This window comes from Carcharodon carcharias, assembly GCF_017639515.1.
Source record: "Carcharodon carcharias isolate sCarCar2 chromosome 35 unlocalized genomic scaffold, sCarCar2.pri SUPER_35_unloc_11, whole genome shotgun sequence".
NCBI lineage: Eukaryota > Metazoa > Chordata > Chondrichthyes > Lamniformes > Lamnidae > Carcharodon > Carcharodon carcharias.
In genome coordinates this window covers 1-17,672 of record NW_024470703.1, presented here as the reverse complement: position 1 = coordinate 17,672, position 17,672 = coordinate 1, and the positions used below count along the sequence as shown (strand labels likewise).

Sequence of the window (17,672 nt, the reverse complement as noted above, 5' to 3'; positions counted from 1 at the left end):
TGTGTGTTGTATGTTGAACAGTTACCTGTGTGTTGTATGTTGAACAGTTACCCGTGTGTTGTATGTCGAACAGTTACCCGTGTGTTGTATGTCGAACAGTTACCCGTGTGTTGTATGTTGAACAGTTACCCATGTGTTGTATGTTGAAGTTACCTGTGTGTTGTTAGTTGAACAGTTACCTGTGTGTTGTATGTTGAACAGTTACCCGTGTGTTGTATGTTGAAGTTACCTGTGTGTTGTATGTTGAACAGTTACCTGTGTGTTGTATGTTGAACAGTTACCTGTGTGTTGTATGTTGAACAGTTACCCGTGTGTTGTATGTTGAAGTTACCTGTGTGTTGTATGTTGAACAGTTACCCGTGTGTTGTATGTTGAACAGTTACCCGTGTGTTGTATGTTGAACAGTTACCCGTATGTTGTATGTCGAACAGTTACCTGTGTGTTGTATGTTGAACAGTTACCCGTGTGTTGTATATTGAACAGTTACCCGTGTGCTGTATGTCGAACAGTTACCTGTGTGTTGTATGTTGAACAGTTACCCGTATGTTGTATGTCGAAGAGTTACCTGTGTGTTGTATGTTGAACAGTTACCTGTGTGTTGTATGTTGAACAGTTACCCGTGTGTTGTATGTTGAAGTTACCTGTGTGTTGTATGTTGAACAGTTACCCGTGTGTTGTATGTTGAACAGTTACCCGTGTGTTGTATGTTGAACAGTTACCCGTATGTTGTATGTCGAACAGTTACCTGTGTGTTGTATGTTGAACAGTTACCCGTGTGTTGTATATTGAACAGTTACCCGTGTGTTGTATGTCAAACAGTTACCTGTGTGTTGTATGTTGAACAGTTACCCGTATGTTGTATGTCGAACAGTTACCTGTGTGTTGTATGTTGAACAGTTACCCGTGTGTTGTATATTGAACAGTTACCCGTGTGTTGTATATTGAACAGTTACCTGTGTGTTGTATGTTGAACAGTTACCCGTGTGTTGTATATTGAACAGTTACCCGTATGTTGTATGTCGAACAGTTACCCGTGTGTTGTATGTTGAACAGTTACCCGTGTGTTGTATGTCGAACAGTTACCTGTGTGTTATATGTTGAACAGTTACCTGTGTGTTGCGTGTCGAACCGTTACCCGTGTATTGTATGTCGAACAGTTACCTTGTGTTGCGTATTGAACAGTTACCTGTGTGTTGTATGTTGAACAGTTACACGTGTGTTGTATGTTGAACAGTTACCCGTGTGTCGTCTGCCGAACAGTTACCCGTGTGTTGTATGTTGAACAGTTACCCGTGTGTTGTATGTTGAACAGTTACCCGTGTGTTGTATGTTGAACAGTTACCCGTGTGTTGTATGTTGAACAGTTACCCGTGTGTTGTATGTTGAACAGTTACCCGTGTGTTGTATGTTGAAGTTACCTGTGTGTTGTATGTTGAACAGTTACCCATGTGTTGTATGTCGAACAGTTACCCGTGTGTTGTATGTTGAACAGTTAACCGTGTGTCGTATGTTGAAGTTACCTGTGTGTTGTATGTCGAACAGTTACCTGTGTGTTGTATGTCGAACAGTTACCCGTGTGTTGTATGTTGAAGTTACCTGTGTGTTGTATGTTGAAGTTACCTGTGTGTTGTATGCCGAACAGTTAACCCGTGTGTTGTATATTGAACAGTTAACCGTGTGTTGCATGTCGAACAGTTACCCGTGTGTTGTATGTTGAACAGTTACCCGTGTGTTGTATGTTGAAGTTACCTGTGTGTTGTATGTTGAACAGTTACCCGTGTGTTGTATGTCGAACAGTTACCCGTGTGTTGTATGTTGAACAGTTAACCGTGTGTCGTATGTTGAAGTTACCTGTGTGTTGTATGTTGAAGTTACCTGTGTGTTGTATGCCGAACAGTTAACCCGTGTGTTGTATATTGAACAGTTAACCGTGTGTTGCATGTCGAACAGTTACCCGTGTGTTGTATGTCAAACAGTTACCCGTGTGTTGTATGTCGAACAGTTACCCATGTGTTGTATGTTGAAGTTACCCGTGTGTTGTATGTTGAACAGTTACCCGTGTGTTGTATGTTGAGCAGTTACCCGTGTGTTGTATGTTGAACAGTTACCCGTGTGTTGTATGTTGAACAGTTACCTGTGTGTCGCGTGTCGAACCATTACCCGTGTGTTGTATGTTGAACAGTTACCCGTGTGTTGTATGTTGAACAGTTACCTGTGTGTTGTATATTGAACAGTTACCCGTGTGTTGTATGTTGAAGTTACCTGTGTGTTGTATGTTGAACAGTTACCTGTGTGTTGTATGTCGAACAGTTACCCGTGTGTTGTATGTCGAACAGTTACCCGTGTGTTGTATATTGAACAGTTAACCGTGTGTTGTATGTCGAACAGTTACCCGTGTGTTGTATGTCGAACAGTTACCCATGTGTTCTATGTCGAACAGTTACCCGTGTGTTGTATGTCGAACAGTTACCCGTGTGTTGTATGTCGAACAGTTACCCGTATGCTGTATGTCGAACAGTTACCCGTGTGTTGTATGTTGAACAGTTACCTGTGTGTTCTATGTTGAACATTTACCGGTGTGTTGTATGTTGAGCAGTTACCCGTGTGTTGTATGTTGAACAGTTACCCGTGTGTTGTATGTTGAAGTTACCTGTGTGTTGTATGTTGAACAGTTACCTGTGTGTTGTATGTCGAACAGTTACCCGTGTGTTGTATGTCGAACAGTTACCCGTGTGTTGTATATTGAACAGTTAACCGTGTGTTGTATGTCGAACAGTTACCCGTGTGTTGTATGTCGAACAGTTACCCGTGTGTTGTATGTCGAACAGTTACCTGTGTGTTGTATGTTGAACAGTTACCGGTGTGTTGTATGTTGAACAGTTACCTGTGTGTTGTATGTTGAACAGTTACCTGTGTATTGCATGTCGAACAGTTACCTGTGTATTGCATGTCGAACAGTTACCTGTGTGTTGTATGTCGAACAGTTACCCGTGTGTTGTATGTCGAACAGTTACCCGTGTGTTGTATGTTGAACAGTTACCCGTGTGTTGTATGTTGAACAGTTACCCGTGTGTTGTATGTTGAAGTTACCTGTGTGCTGTATGTTGAACAGTTACCCGTGTGTTGTATGTTGAACAGTTACCCGTGTGTTGTATGTTGAACAGTTACCCGTGTGTTGTATGTCGAACAGTTACCCGTATGTTGTATGTCGAACAGTTACCCGTGTGTTGTATGTTGAACAGTTACCTGTGTGTTGTATGTTGAACAGTTACCCGTGTGTTGTATGTTGAACAGTTACCCGTGTGTTGTATGTTGAACAGTTAACCGTGTGTTGCGTGTCGAACCGTTACCCGTGTATTGTATGTCGAACAGTTACCTTGTGTTGTATGTTGAACAGTTATGTGTGTTTTGTATGTTGAACAGTTATACGTGTGTTGTATGTTGAACAGTTACCCGTGTGTCGTCTGCCGAACAGTTACCCGTGTGTTGTATGTTGAACAGTTACCCGTGTGTTGTATGTTGAACAGTTACCCGTGTGTTGTATGTTGAACAGTTAACCGTGTGTTGTATGTTGAACAGTTACCCGTGTGTTGTATGTTGAAGTTACCTGTGTGTTGTATGTTGAACAGTTACCCGTGTGTTGTATGTTGAACAGTTACCCATGTGTTGTATGTTGAACAGTTACCCGTGTGTTGTATGTTGAAGTTACCTGTGTGTTGTATGTTGAACAGTTACCTGTGTGTTGTATGTCGAACCGTTACCCGTGTGTTCTATGTTGAAGTTACCTGTGTGTTGTATGTTGAACAGTTACCCGTGTGTTGTATGCCGAACAGTTACCCGTGTGTTGTATATTGAACAGTTAACCGTGTGTTGCATGTCGAACAGATACCCGTGTGTTGTATGTCAAACAGTTACCCGTGTGTTGTATGTCGAACAGTTACCCATGTGTTGTATATTGAAGTTACCCGTGTGTTGTATGTTGAACAGTTACCCCTGTGTTGTATGTTGAGCAGTTATCCGTGTGTTGTATGTTGAACAGTTACCCGTGTGTTGTATGTTGAACAGTTACCTGTGTGTCGCGTGTCGAACCGTTACCCGTGTGTTGTATGTTGAACAGTTACCCGTGTGTTGTATGTTGAACAGTTACCTGTGTGTTGTATGTTGAACAGTTACCCGTGTGTTGTATGTTGAAGTTACATGTGTGTTGTATGTTGAACAGTTACCTGTGTGTTGTATGTCGAACAGTTACCCATGTGTTGTATGTCGAACAGTTACCCGTGTGTTGTATATTGAACAATTAACCGTGTGTTGTATGTCGAACAGTTACCCGTGTGTTGTATGTCGAACAGTTACCCGTGTGTTGTATGTCGAACAGTTACCCGTGTGTTGTATATTGAACAGTTACCTGTGTGTTGTATGTTGAACAGTTACCTGTGTGTTGCGTGTCGAACCGTTACCCGTGTATTGTATGTCGAACAGTTACCTGTGTGTTGTATGTTGAACAGTTACCTGTGTGTTGCGTGTCGAACCGTTACCCGTGTATTGTATGTCGAACAGTTACCTTGTGTTGTATGTTGAACAGTTACCTGTGTGTTGTATGTCGAACAGTTACACGTGTGTTGTATGTTGAACAGTTACCCGTGTGTCGTCTGCTGAACAGTTACCTGTGTGTTGTATGTTGAACAGTTACCCGTGTGTTGTATGTTGAACAGTTACCCGTGTGTTGTATGTTGAACAGTTACCCGTGTGTTGTATGTTGAACAGTTACCCGTGTGTTGTATGTTGAAGTTACCTGTGTGTTGTATGTTGAACAGTTACCTGTGTGTTGTATGTCGAACAGTTACCCGTATGTTGAAGTTACCTGTGTGTTGTATGTTGAACAGTTACCCGTGTGTTGTATATTGAACAGTTAACTGTGTGTTGTATGTCGAACAGTTACCCGTGTGTTGCATGCCGAACAGTTACCCGTGTGTTGTATGTCAAACAGTTACCCGTGTGTTGTATGTTGAACAGTTACCCGTGTGTTGTATGTTGAAGTTACCTGTGTGTTGTATGTTGAACAGTTACCCGTGTGTTGTATGTTGAACAGTTACCCGTGTGTTGTATGTTGAACAGTTACCCGTGTGTTGTATGTCGAACAGTTACCCATGTGTTGTATGTTGAAGTTACCCGTGTGTTGTATGTTGAACAGTTACCCGTGTGTTGTATGTTGAGCAGTTACCCGTGTGTTGTATGTTGAACAGTTACCCGTGTGTTGTATGTTGAACAGTTACCTGTGTGTCGCGTGTCGAACCGTTACCCGTGTGTTGTATGTTGAACAGTTACCCGTGTGTTGTATGTTGAACAGTTACCTGTGTGTTGTATGTTGAACAGTTACCCGTGTGTTGTATGTTGAAGTTACCTGTGTGTTGTATGTCGAACAGAAACCCGTGTGTTGTATGTCGAACAGTTACCCGTGTGTTGTATATTGAACAGTTAACCGTGTGTTGTATGTCGAACAGTTACCCGTGTGTTGTATGTAAAACAGTTACCCGTGTGTTGTATGTCGAACAGTTACCCGTGTGTTGCATGTCGAACAGTGACCCGTGTGTTGTATGTTGAACAGTTACCCGTGTGTTGTATGTCGAACAGTTACCCGTATGCTGTATGTCGAACAGTTACCCGTGTGTTGTATGTTGAACAGTTACCTGTGTGTTGTATGTTGAACAGTTACCTGTGTGTTGCGTGTCGAACCGTTACCCGTGTATTGTATGTCGAACAGTTACCTTGTGTTGTATGTTGAACAGTTACCCGTGTGTTGTATGTTGAACAGTTACCTGTGTGTCGCGTGTCGAACCGTTACCCGTGTGTTGTATGTTGAACAGTTACCCGTGTGTTCTATGTTGAACAGTTACCCGTGTGTTGTATGTTGAAGTTACCTGTGTGTTGTATGTCGAACAGAAACCCGTGTGTTGTATGTCGAACAGTTACCCGTGTGTTGTATATTGAACAGTTAACCGTGTGTTGTATGTCGAACAGTTACCCGTGTGTTGTATGTAAAACAGTTACCCGTGTGTTGTATGTCGAACAGTTACCCGTGTGTTGCATGTCGAACAGTTACCCGTGTGTTGTATGTTGAACAGTTACCCGTGTGTTGTATGTCGAACAGTTACCCGTATGCTGTATGTCGAACAGTTACCCGTGTGTTGTATGTTGAACAGTTACCTGTGTGTTGTATGTTGAACAGTTACCTGTGTGTTGCGTGTCGAACCATTACCCGTGTATTGTATGTCGAACAGTTACCTTGTGTTGTATGTTGAACAGTTACCCGTGTGTTGTATGTTGAAGTTACCTGTGTGTTGTATGTTGAACAGTTACCTGTGTGTTGTATGTCGAACAGTTACCTGTGTGTTGTATGTCGAACTGTTACCCGTGTGTTGTATGTTGAACAGTTACCTGTGTGTTGTATGTCGAACAGTTACACGTGTGTTGTATATTGAACAGTTACCCGTGTGTTGTATGTTGAACAGTTACCCGTGCGTTGTATGTTCAACAGTTACCTGTGTGTTGTATGTTCAACAGTTACCCGTGTGTTGTATGTTGAACAGTTACCCGTGTGTTGTATGTTGGTGTTACCCGTGTGTTGTATGTTGGTGTTACCCATGTGTTGTATGTTGAACAGTTACCCGTGTGTTGTATGTCGAACAGTTACCCGTGTGTTGTATGTTGAACAGTTACCCGTGTGTTGTATGTTGAACAGTTACCCGTGTGTTGTATGTTGAAGTTACCTGTGTGTTGTATGTTGAACAGTTACCTGTGTGTTGTATGTCGAACAGTTACCCGTATGTTGAAGTTACCTGTGTGTTGTATGTTGAACAGTTACCCGTGTGTTGTATATTGAACAGTTAACTGTGTGTTGTATGTCGAACAGTTACCCGTGTGTTGCATGCCGAACAGTTACCCGTGTGTTGTATGTCAAACAGTTACCCGTGTGTTGTATGTTGAACAGTTACCCGTGTGTTGTATGTTGAAGTTACCTGTGTGTTGTATGTTGAACAGTTACCCGTGTGTTGTATGTTGAACAGTTACCCGTGTGTTGTATGTTGAACAGTTACCCGTGTGTTGTATGTCGAACAGTTACCCATGTGTTGTATGTTGAAGTTACCCGTGTGTTGTATGTTGAACAGTTACCCGTGTGTTGTATGTTGAGCAGTTACCCGTGTGTTGTATGTTGAACAGTTACCCGTGTGTTGTATGTTGAACAGTTACCTGTGTGTCGCGTGTCGAACCGTTACCCGTGTGTTGTATGTTGAACAGTTACCCGTGTGTTGTATGTTGAACAGTTACCTGTGTGTTGTATGTTGAACAGTTACCCGTGTGTTGTATGTTGAAGTTACCTGTGTGTTGTATGTCGAACAGAAACCCGTTTGTTGTATGTCGAACAGTTACCCGTGTGTTGTATATTGAACAGTTAACCGTGTGTTGTATGTCGAACAGTTACCCGTGTGTTGTATGTAAAACAGTTACCCGTGTGTTGTATGTCGAACAGTTACCCGTGTGTTGCATGTCGAACAGTTACCCGTGTGTTGTATGTTGAACAGTTACCCGTGTGTTGTATGTCGAACAGTTACCCGTATGCTGTATGTCGAACAGTTACCCGTGTGTTGTATGTTGAACAGTTACCTGTGTGTTGTATGTTGAACAGTTACCTGTGTGTTGCGTGTCGAACCGTTACCCGTGTATTGTATGTCGAACAGTTACCTTGTGTTGTATGTTGAACAGTTACCCGTGTGTTGTATGTTGAAGTTACCTGTGTGTTGTATGTTGAACAGTTACCTGTGTGTCGCGTGTCGAACCGTTACCCGTGTGTTGTATGTTGAACAGTTACCCGTGTGTTGTATGTTGAACAGTTACCTGTGTGTTGTATGTTGAACAGTTACCCGTGTGTTGTATGTTGAATTTACCTGTGTGTTGTATGTTGAACAGTTACCTGTGTGTTGTATGTCGAACAGTTACCTGTGTGTTGTATGTCGAACTGTTACCCGTGTGTTGTATGTTGAACAGTTACCTGTGTGTTGTATGTCGAACAGTTACACGTGTGTTGTATATTGAACAGTTACCCGTGTGTTGTATGTTGAACACTTACCCGTGCGTTGTATGTTCAACAGTTACCTGTGTGTTGTATGTTCAACAGTTACCCGTGTGTTGTATGTTGAACAGTTACCCGTGTGTTGTATGTTGGTGTTACCCGTGTGTTGTATGTTGGTGTTACCCATGTGTTGTATGTTGAACAGTTACCCGTGTGTTGTATGTCGAACAGTTACCCGTGTGTTGTATGTCGAACAGTTACCTGTGTGTTGTATGTTGAACAGTTACTCGTGTGTTGTATGTTGAACAGTGACCCGTGTGTTGAATGTTGAACAGTTACCCGTGTGTTGTATGTTGAACAGTTACCCGTGTGTTGTATGTTGAATAGTCACCCATGTTGTATGTTGAAGTTACCTGTGTGTTGTATGTTGAACAGTTACCCGTGTGTTGTATGTTGAACAGTTACCTGTGTGTTGTATGTTGAACAGTTACCTGTGTGTTGTATGTTGAACAGTTACCCGTGTGTTGTATGTCGAACAGTTACCCGTGTGTTGTATGTCGAACAGTTACCCGTGTGTTGTATGTTGAACAGTTACCCATGTGTTGTATGTTGAAGTTACCTGTGTGTTGTTAGTTGAACAGTTACCTGTGTGTTGTATGTTGAACAGTTACCCGTGTGTTGTATGTTGAAGTTACCTGTGTGTTGTATGTTGAACAGTTACCTGTGTGTTGTATGTTGAACAGTTACCTGTGTGTTGTATGTTGAACAGTTACCCGTGTGTTGTATGTTGAAGTTACCTGTGTGTTGTATGTTGAACAGTTACCCGTGTGTTGTATGTTGAACAGTTACCCGTGTGTTGTATGTTGAACAGTTACCCGTATGTTGTATGTCGAACAGTTACCTGTGTGTTGTATGTTGAACAGTTACCCGTGTGTTGTATATTGAACAGTTACCCGTGTGCTGTATGTCGAACAGTTACCTGTGTGTTGTATGTTGAACAGTTACCCGTATGTTGTATGTCGAAGAGTTACCTGTGTGTTGTATGTTGAACAGTTACCTGTGTGTTGTATGTTGAACAGTTACCCGTGTGTTGTATGTTGAAGTTACCTGTGTGTTGTATGTTGAACAGTTACCCGTGTGTTGTATGTTGAACAGTTACCCGTGTGTTGTATGTTGAACAGTTACCCGTATGTTGTATGTCGAACAGTTACCTGTGTGTTGTATGTTGAACAGTTACCCGTGTGTTGTATATTGAACAGTTACCCGTGTGTTGTATGTCGAACAGTTACCTGTGTGTTGTATGTTGAACAGTTACCCGTATGTTGTATGTCGAACAGTTACCTGTGTGTTGTATGTTGAACAGTTACCCGTGTGTTGTATATTGAACAGTTACCCGTGTGTTGTATATTGAACAGTTACCTGTGTGTTGTATGTTGAACAGTTACCCGTGTGTTGTATATTGAACAGTTACCCGTATGTTGTATGTCGAACAGTTACCCGTGTGTTGTATGTTGAACAGTTACCTGTGTGTTATATGTTGAACAGTTACCTGTGTGTTGCGTGTCGAACCGTTACCCGTGTATTGTATGTCGAACAGTTACCTTGTGTTGCGTATTGAACAGTTACCTGTGTTGTATGTTGAACAGATACACGTGTGTTGTATGTTGAACAGTTACCCGTGTGTCGTCTGCCGAACAGTTACCCGTGTGTTGTATGTTGAACAGTTACCCGTGTGTTGTATGTTGAACAGTTACCCGTGTGTTGTATGTTGAACAGTTACCCGTGTGTTGTATGTTGAACAGTTACCCGTGTGTTGTATGTTGAACAGTTACCCGTGTGTTGTATGTTGAACAGTTACCCGTGTGTTGTATGTTGAAGTTACCTGTGTGTTGTATGTTGAACAGTTACCCATGTGTTGTATGTCGAACAGTTACCCGTGTGTTGTATGTTGAACAGTTAACCGTGTGTCGTATGTTGAAGTTACCTGTGTGTTGTATGTCGAACAGTTACCTGTGTGTTGTATGTCGAACAGTTACCCGTGTGTTGTATGTTGAAGTTACCTGTGTGTTGTATGTTGAAGTTACCTGTGTGTTGTATGCCGAACAGTTAACCCGTGTGTTGTATATTGAACAGTTAACCGTGTGTTGCATGTCGAACAGTTACCCGTGTGTTGTATGTCAAACAGTTACCCGTGTGTTGTATGTCGAACAGTTACCCATGTGTTGTATGTTGAAGTTACCCGTGTGTTGTATGTTGAACAGTTACCCGTGTGTTGTATGTTGAGCAGTTACCCGTGTGTTGTATGTTGAACAGTTACCCGTGTGTTGTATGTTGAACAGTTACCTGTGTGTCGCGTGTCGAACCATTACCCGTGTGTTGTATGTTGAACAGTTACCCGTGTGTTGTATGTTGAACAGTTACCTGTGTGTTGTATATTGAACAGTTACCCGTGTGTTGTATGTTGAAGTTACCTGTGTGTTGTATGTTGAACAGTTACCTGTGTGTTGTATGTCGAACAGTTACCCGTGTGTTGTATGTCGAACAGTTACCCGTGTGTTGTATATTGAACAGTTAACCATGTGTTGTATGTCGAACAGTTACCCGTGTGTTGTATGTCGAACAGTTACCCGTGTGTTCTATGTCGAACAGTTACCCGTGTGTTGTATGTCGAACAGTTACCCGTGTGTTGTATGTCGAACAGTTACCCGTATGCTGTATGTCGAACAGTTACCCGTGTGTTGTATGTTGAACAGTTACCTGTGTGTTCTATGTTGAACATTTACCGGTGTGTTGTATGTTGAGCAGTTACCCGTGTGTTGTATGTTGAACAGTTACCCGTGTGTTGTATGTTGAAGTTACCTGTGTGTTGTATGTTGAACAGTTACCTGTGTGTTGTATGTCGAACAGTTACCCGTGTGTTGTATGTCGAACAGTTACCCGTGTGTTGTATATTGAACAGTTAACCGTGTGTTGTATGTCGAACAGTTACCCGTGTGTTGTATGTCGAACAGTTACCCGTGTGTTGTATGTCGAACAGTTACCTGTGTGTTGTATGTTGAACAGTTACCGGTGTGTTGTATGTTGAACAGTTACCTGTGTGTTGTATGTTGAACAGTTACCTGTGTGTTGCATGTCGAACCGTTACCTGTGTATTGTATGTCGAACAGTTACCTGTGTGTTGTATGTCGAACAGTTACCCGTGTGTTGTATGTCGAACAGTTACCCGTGTGTTGTATGTTGAACAGTTACCCGTGTGTTGTATGTTGAACAGTTACCCGTGTGTTGTATGTTGAAGTTACCTGTGTGCTGTATGTTGAACAGTTACCCGTGTGTTGTATGTTGAACAGTTACCCGTGTGTTGTATGTTGAACAGTTACCCGTGTGTTGTATGTCGAACAGTTACCCGTATGTTGTATGTCGAACAGTTACCCGTGTGTTGTATGTTGAACAGTTACCTGTGTGTTGTATGTTGAACAGTTACCTGTGTGTTGTATGTTGAACAGTTACCCGTGTGTTGTATGTTGAACAGTTACCCATGTGTTGTATGTTGAACAGTTACCCGTGTGTTGTATGTTGAAGTTACCTGTGTGTTGTATGTTGAACAGTTACCTGTGTGTTGTATGTCGAACCGTTACCCGTGTGTTCTATGTTGAAGTTACCTGTGTGTTGTATGTTGAACAGTTACCCGTGTGTTGTATGCCGAACAGTTACCCGTGTGTTGTATATTGAACAGTTAACCGTGTGTTGCATGTCGAACAGATACCCGTGTGTTGTATGTCAAACAGTTACCCGTGTGTTGTATGTCGAACAGTTACCCATGTGTTGTATATTGAAGTTACCCGTGTGTTGTATGTTGAACAGTTACCCCTGTGTTGTATGTTGAGCAGTTATCCGTGTGTTGTATGTTGAACAGTTACCCGTGTGTTGTATGTTGAACAGTTACCTGTGTGTGGAGTGTCGAACCGTTACCCGTGTGTTGTATGTTGAACAGTTACCCGTGTGTTGTATGTTGAACAGTTACCTGTGTGTTGTATGTTGAACAGTTACCCGTGTGTTGTATGTTGAAGTTACATGTGTGTTGTATGTTGAACAGTTACCTGTGTGTTGTATGTCGAACAGTTACCCATGTGTTGTATGTCGAACAGTTACCCGTGTGTTGTATATTGAACAATTAACCGTGTGTTGTATGTCGAACAGTTACCCGTGTGTTGTATGTCGAACAGTTACCCGTGTGTTGTATGTCGAACAGTTACCCGTGTGTTGTATGTTGAACAGTTACCTGTGTGTTGTATGTTGAACAGTTACCTGTGTGTTGCGTGTCGAACCGTTACCCGTGTATTGTATGTCGAACAGTTACCTGTGTGTTGTATGTTGAACAGTTACCTGTGTGTTGCGTGTCGAACCGTTACCCGTGTATTGTATGTCGAACAGTTACCTTGTGTTGTATGTTGAACAGTTACCTGTGTGTTGTATGTCGAACAGTTACACGTGTGTTGTATGTTGAACAGTTACCCGTGTGTCGTCTGCTGAACAGTTACCCATGTGTTGTATGTTGAACAGTTACCCGTGTGTTGTATATTGAACAGTTACCCGTGTGTTGTATGTTGAACAGTTACCCGTGTGTTGTATGTTGAACAGTTACCCGTGTGTTGTATGTTGAACAGTTACCCGTGTGTTGTATGTTGAAGTTACCTGTGTGTTGTATGTTGAACAGTTACCCGTGTGTTGTATGTTGAACAGTTACCTGTGTGTTGTATGTTGAACAGTTACCCGTGTGTTGTATGTTGAACAGTTACCCGTGTGTTGTATGTTGAAGTTACCTGTGTGTTGTATGTTGAACAGTTACCTGTGTGTTGTATGTCGAACAGTTACCCGTATGTTGAAGTTACCTGTGTGTTGTATGTTGAACAGTTACCCGTGTGTTGTATATTGAACAGTTAACTGTGTGTTGTATGTCGAACAGTTACCCGTGTGTTGCATGCCGAACAGTTACCCGTGTGTTGTATGTCAAACAGTTACCCGTGTGTTGTATGTTGAACAGTTACCCGTGTGTTGTATGTTGAAGTTACCTGTGTGTTGTATGTTGAACAGTTACCCGTGTGTTGTATGTTGAACAGTTACCCGTGTGTTGTATGTTGAACAGTTACCCGTGTGTTGTATGTCGAACAGTTACCCATGTGTTGTATGTTGAAGTTACCCGTGTGTTGTATGTTGAACAGTTACCCGTGTGTTGTATGTTGAGCAGTTACCCGTGTGTTGTATGTTGAACAGTTACCCGTGTGTTGTATGTTGAACAGTTACCTGTGTGTCGCGTGTCGAACCGTTACCCGTGTGTTGTATGTTGAACAGTTACCCGTGTGTTGTATGTTGAACAGTTACCTGTGTGTTGTATGTTGAACAGTTACCCGTGTGTTGTATGTTGAAGTTACCTGTGTGTTGTATGTCGAACAGAAACCCGTGTGTTGTATGTCGAACAGTTACCCGTGTGTTGTATATTGAACAGTTAACCGTGTGTTGTATGTCGAACAGTTACCCGTGTGTTGTATGTAAAACAGTTACCCGTGTGTTGTATGTCGAACAGTTACCCGTGTGTTGCATGTCGAACAGTTACCCGTGTGTTGTATGTTGAACAGTTACCCGTGTGTTGTATGTCGAACAGTTACCCGTATGCTGTATGTCGAACAGTTACCCGTGTGTTGTATGTTGAACAGTTACCTGTGTGTTGTATGTTGAACAGTTACCTGTGTGTTGCGTGTCGAACCGTTACCCGTGTATTGTATGTCGAACAGTTACCTTGTGTTGTATGTTGAACAGTTACCCGTGTGTTGTATGTTGAACAGTTACCTGTGTGTCGCGTGTCGAACCGTTACCCGTGTGTTGTATGTTGAACAGTTACCCGTGTGTTGTATGTTGAACAGTTACCCGTGTGTTGTATGTTGAAGTTACCTGTGTGTTGTATGTCGAACAGAAACCCGTGTGTTGTATGTCGAACAGTTACCCGTGTGTTGTATATTGAACAGTTAACCGTGTGTTGTATGTCGAACAGTTACCCGTGTGTTGTATGTAAAACAGTTACCCGTGTGTTGTATGTCGAACAGTTACCCGTGTGTTGCATGTCAAACAGTTACCCGTGTGTTGTATGTTGAACAGTTACCCGTGTGTTGTATGTCGAACAGTTACCCGTATGCTGTATGTCGAACAGTTACCCGTGTGTTGTATGTTGAACAGTTACCTGTGTGTTGTATGTTGAACAGTTACCTGTGTGTTGCGTGTCGAACCATTACCCGTGTATTGTATGTCGAACAGTTACCTTGTGTTGTATGTTGAACAGTTACCCGTGTGTTGTATGTTGAAGTTACCTGTGTGTTGTATGTTGAACAGTTACCTGTGTGTTGTATGTCGAACAGTTACCTGTGTGTTGTATGTCGAACTGTTACCCGTGTGTTGTATGTTGAACAGTTACCTGTGTGTTGTATGTCGAACAGTTACACGTGTGTTGTATATTGAACAGTTACCCGTGTGTTGTATGTTGAACAGTTACCCGTGCGTTGTATGTTCAACAGTTACCTGTGTGTTGTATGTTCAACAGTTACCCGTGTGTTGTATGTTGAACAGTTACCCGTGTGTTGTATGTTGGTGTTACCCGTGTGTTGTATGTTGGTGTTACCCATGTGTTGTATGTTGAACAGTTACCCGTATGTTGTATGTCGAACAGTTACCCGTGTGTTGTATGTTGAACAGTTACCCGTGTGTTGTATGTTGAACAGTTACCCGTGTGTTGTATGTTGAAGTTACCTGTGTGTTGTATGTTGAACAGTTACCTGTGTGTTGTATGTCGAACAGTTACCCGTATGTTGAAGTTACCTGTGTGTTGTATGTTGAACAGTTACCCGTGTGTTGTATATTGAACAGTTAACTGTGTGTTGTATGTCGAACAGTTACCCGTGTGTTGCATGCCGAACAGTTACCCGTGTGTTGTATGTCAAACAGTTACCCGTGTGTTGTATGTTGAACAGTTACCCGTGTGTTGTATGTTGAAGTTACCTGTGTGTTGTATGTTGAACAGTTACCCGTGTGTTGTATGTTGAACAGTTACCCGTGTGTTGTATGTTGAACAGTTACCGTGTGTTGTATGTCGAACAGTTACCCATGTGTTGTATGTTGAAGTTACCCGTGTGTTGTATGTTGAACAGTTACCCGTGTGTTGTATGTTGAGCAGTTACCCGTGTGTTGTATGTTGAACAGTTACCCGTGTGTTGTATGTTGAACAGTTACCTGTGTGTCGCGTGTCGAACCGTTACCCATGTGTTGTATGTTGAACAGTTACCCGTGTGTTGTATGTTGAACAGTTACCTGTGTGTTGTATGTTGAACAGTTACCCGTGTGTTGTATGTTGAAGTTACCTGTGTGTTGTATGTCGAACAGAAACCCGTTTGTTGTATGTCGAACAGTTACCCGTGTGTTGTATATTGAACAGTTAACCGTGTGTTGTATGTCGAACAGTTACCCGTGTGTTGTATGTAAAACAGTTACCCGTGTGTTGTATGTCGAACAGTTACCCGTGTGTTGCATGTCGAACAGTTACCCGTGTGTTGTATGTTGAACAGTTACCCGTGTGTTGTATGTCGAACAGTTACCCGTATGCTGTATGTCGAACAGTTACCCGTGTGTTGTATGTTGAACAGTTACCTGTGTGTTGTATGTTGAACAGTTACCTGTGTGTTGCGTGTCGAACCGTTACCCGTGTATTGTATGTCGAACAGTTACCTTGTGTTGTATGTTGAACAGTTACCCGTGTGTTGTATGTTGAAGTTACCTGTGTGTTGTATGTTGAACAGTTACCTGTGTGTCGCGTGTCGAACCGTTACCCGTGTGTTGTATGTTGAACAGTTACCCGTGTGTTGTATGTTGAACAGTTACCTGTGTGTTGTATGTTGAACAGTTACCCGTGTGTTGTATGTTGAAGTTACCTGTGTGTTGTATGTTGAACAGTTACCTGTGTGTTGTATGTCGAACAGTTACCTGTGTGTTGTATGTCGAACTGTTACCCGTGTGTTGTATGTTGAACAGTTACCTGTGTGTTGTATGTCGAACAGTTACACGTGTGTTGTATATTGAACAGTTACCCGTGTGTTGTATGTTGAACACTTACCCGTGCGTTGTATGTTCAACAGTTACCTGTGTGTTGTATGTTCAACAGTTACCCGTGTGTTGTATGTTGAACAGTTACCCGTGTGTTGTATGTTGGTGTTACCCGTGTGTTGTATGTTGGTGTTACCCATGTGTTGTATGTTGAACAGTTACCCGTGTGTTGTATGTAGAACAGTTACCCGTGTGTTGTATGTCGAACAGTTACCTGTGTGTTGTATGTTGAACAGTTACTCGTGTGTTGTATGTTGAACAGTGACCCGTGTGTTGAATGTTGAACAGTTACCCGTGTGTTGTATGTTGAACAGTTACCCGTGTGTTGTATGTTGAATAGTCACCCATGTTGTATGTTGAAGTTACCTGTGTGTTGTATGTTGAACAGTTACCCGTGTGTTGTATGTTGAACAGTTACCTGTGTGTTGTATGTTGAACAGTTACCTGTGTGTTGTATGTTGAACAGTTACCCGTGTGTTGTATGTCGAACAGTTACCCGTGTGTTGTATGTCGAACAGTTACCCGTGTGTTGTATGTTGAACAGTTACCCATGTGTTGTATGTTGAAGTTACCTGTGTGTTGTTAGTTGAACAGTTACCTGTGTGTTGTATGTTGAACAGTTACCCATGTGTTGTATGTTGAAGTTACCTGTGTGTTGTATGTTGAACAGTTACCTGTGTGTTGTATGTTGAACAGTTACCTGTGTGTTGTATGTTGAACAGTGCTGTATGATTCTCTGGAGCTCCTCGTGCACCAGCTCCACACAACGCAAACTGGGTTCCTCTAGACGCTTGATTTGCCTCTTCACTAAGAGTTCGAAAGAAACTTCAGGCACAAAGAGAGCAGGTCGTGGGCCCTGTGAGTGTTGTACACAAAGCATTAGCTAAGGAAGAGCGAGCTGTCCATTAACACACAGCAAGGGACAACTCCCAAACCCTCAGCAACAGACGGGTTAAAAACGGACAGTCAGTTCTCTTCCATGAGAGCTATCCTTGTATTTTCTGACTTTGATCCCCAGATTGCTTCTCCTCCTCTATCTCTCAGTATTATCAACAGACTTTGCCAACGCTCTACCTTCTGCAGCATTGGTCTTGGGTGGCATAATTCTACATAACAGATATCCCAGGCCCGTAAACGCTTTACTACTGGGATCCTGCTGTGCCTCCAGATGCCCTACGTGCGGGAGCGTTGGAGCGCAGTGTCAAACCGTTCTTTAAGCTGAACATATTTCGTTAATAATTTGGTTATTGAACTGAACGTATGTGTGGAAAATGATAAAAATGTGGAATCTCAAAATAGTCCATTGACTCCAATCAAAAATCTCAACCGTTTCGAGGAGGTTTTCACTCACCCCAGACAGAGGGGCGTGTACTCGTACACACATCCCCCTCCCCACACACACACACCCCCACTCCCCACACACACACACACAACCCCTCCCCACACACACACACCACCTCAC

The 17,672-nt window shown here is 42.5% G+C and overlaps 1 protein-coding gene across 1 annotated transcript in view; it reads right to left on the bottom strand.

Moving 5' to 3' along the window:
- LOC121274188 (dynamin-1-like protein) overlaps positions 1-17,066 on the bottom strand; it is a gene marked incomplete at its 5' end in the record, with an annotated part of 399,113 nt that extends 382,047 nt beyond the window's left edge. The window contains one exon of the mRNA XM_041181386.1: positions 16,911-17,066. Within this exon, the coding sequence (XP_041037320.1) occupies positions 16,911-17,066 (156 nt within the window). The remainder of the gene's footprint in view (positions 1-16,910) is intronic.
- Positions 17,067-17,672: the final 606 nt, after the last annotated feature.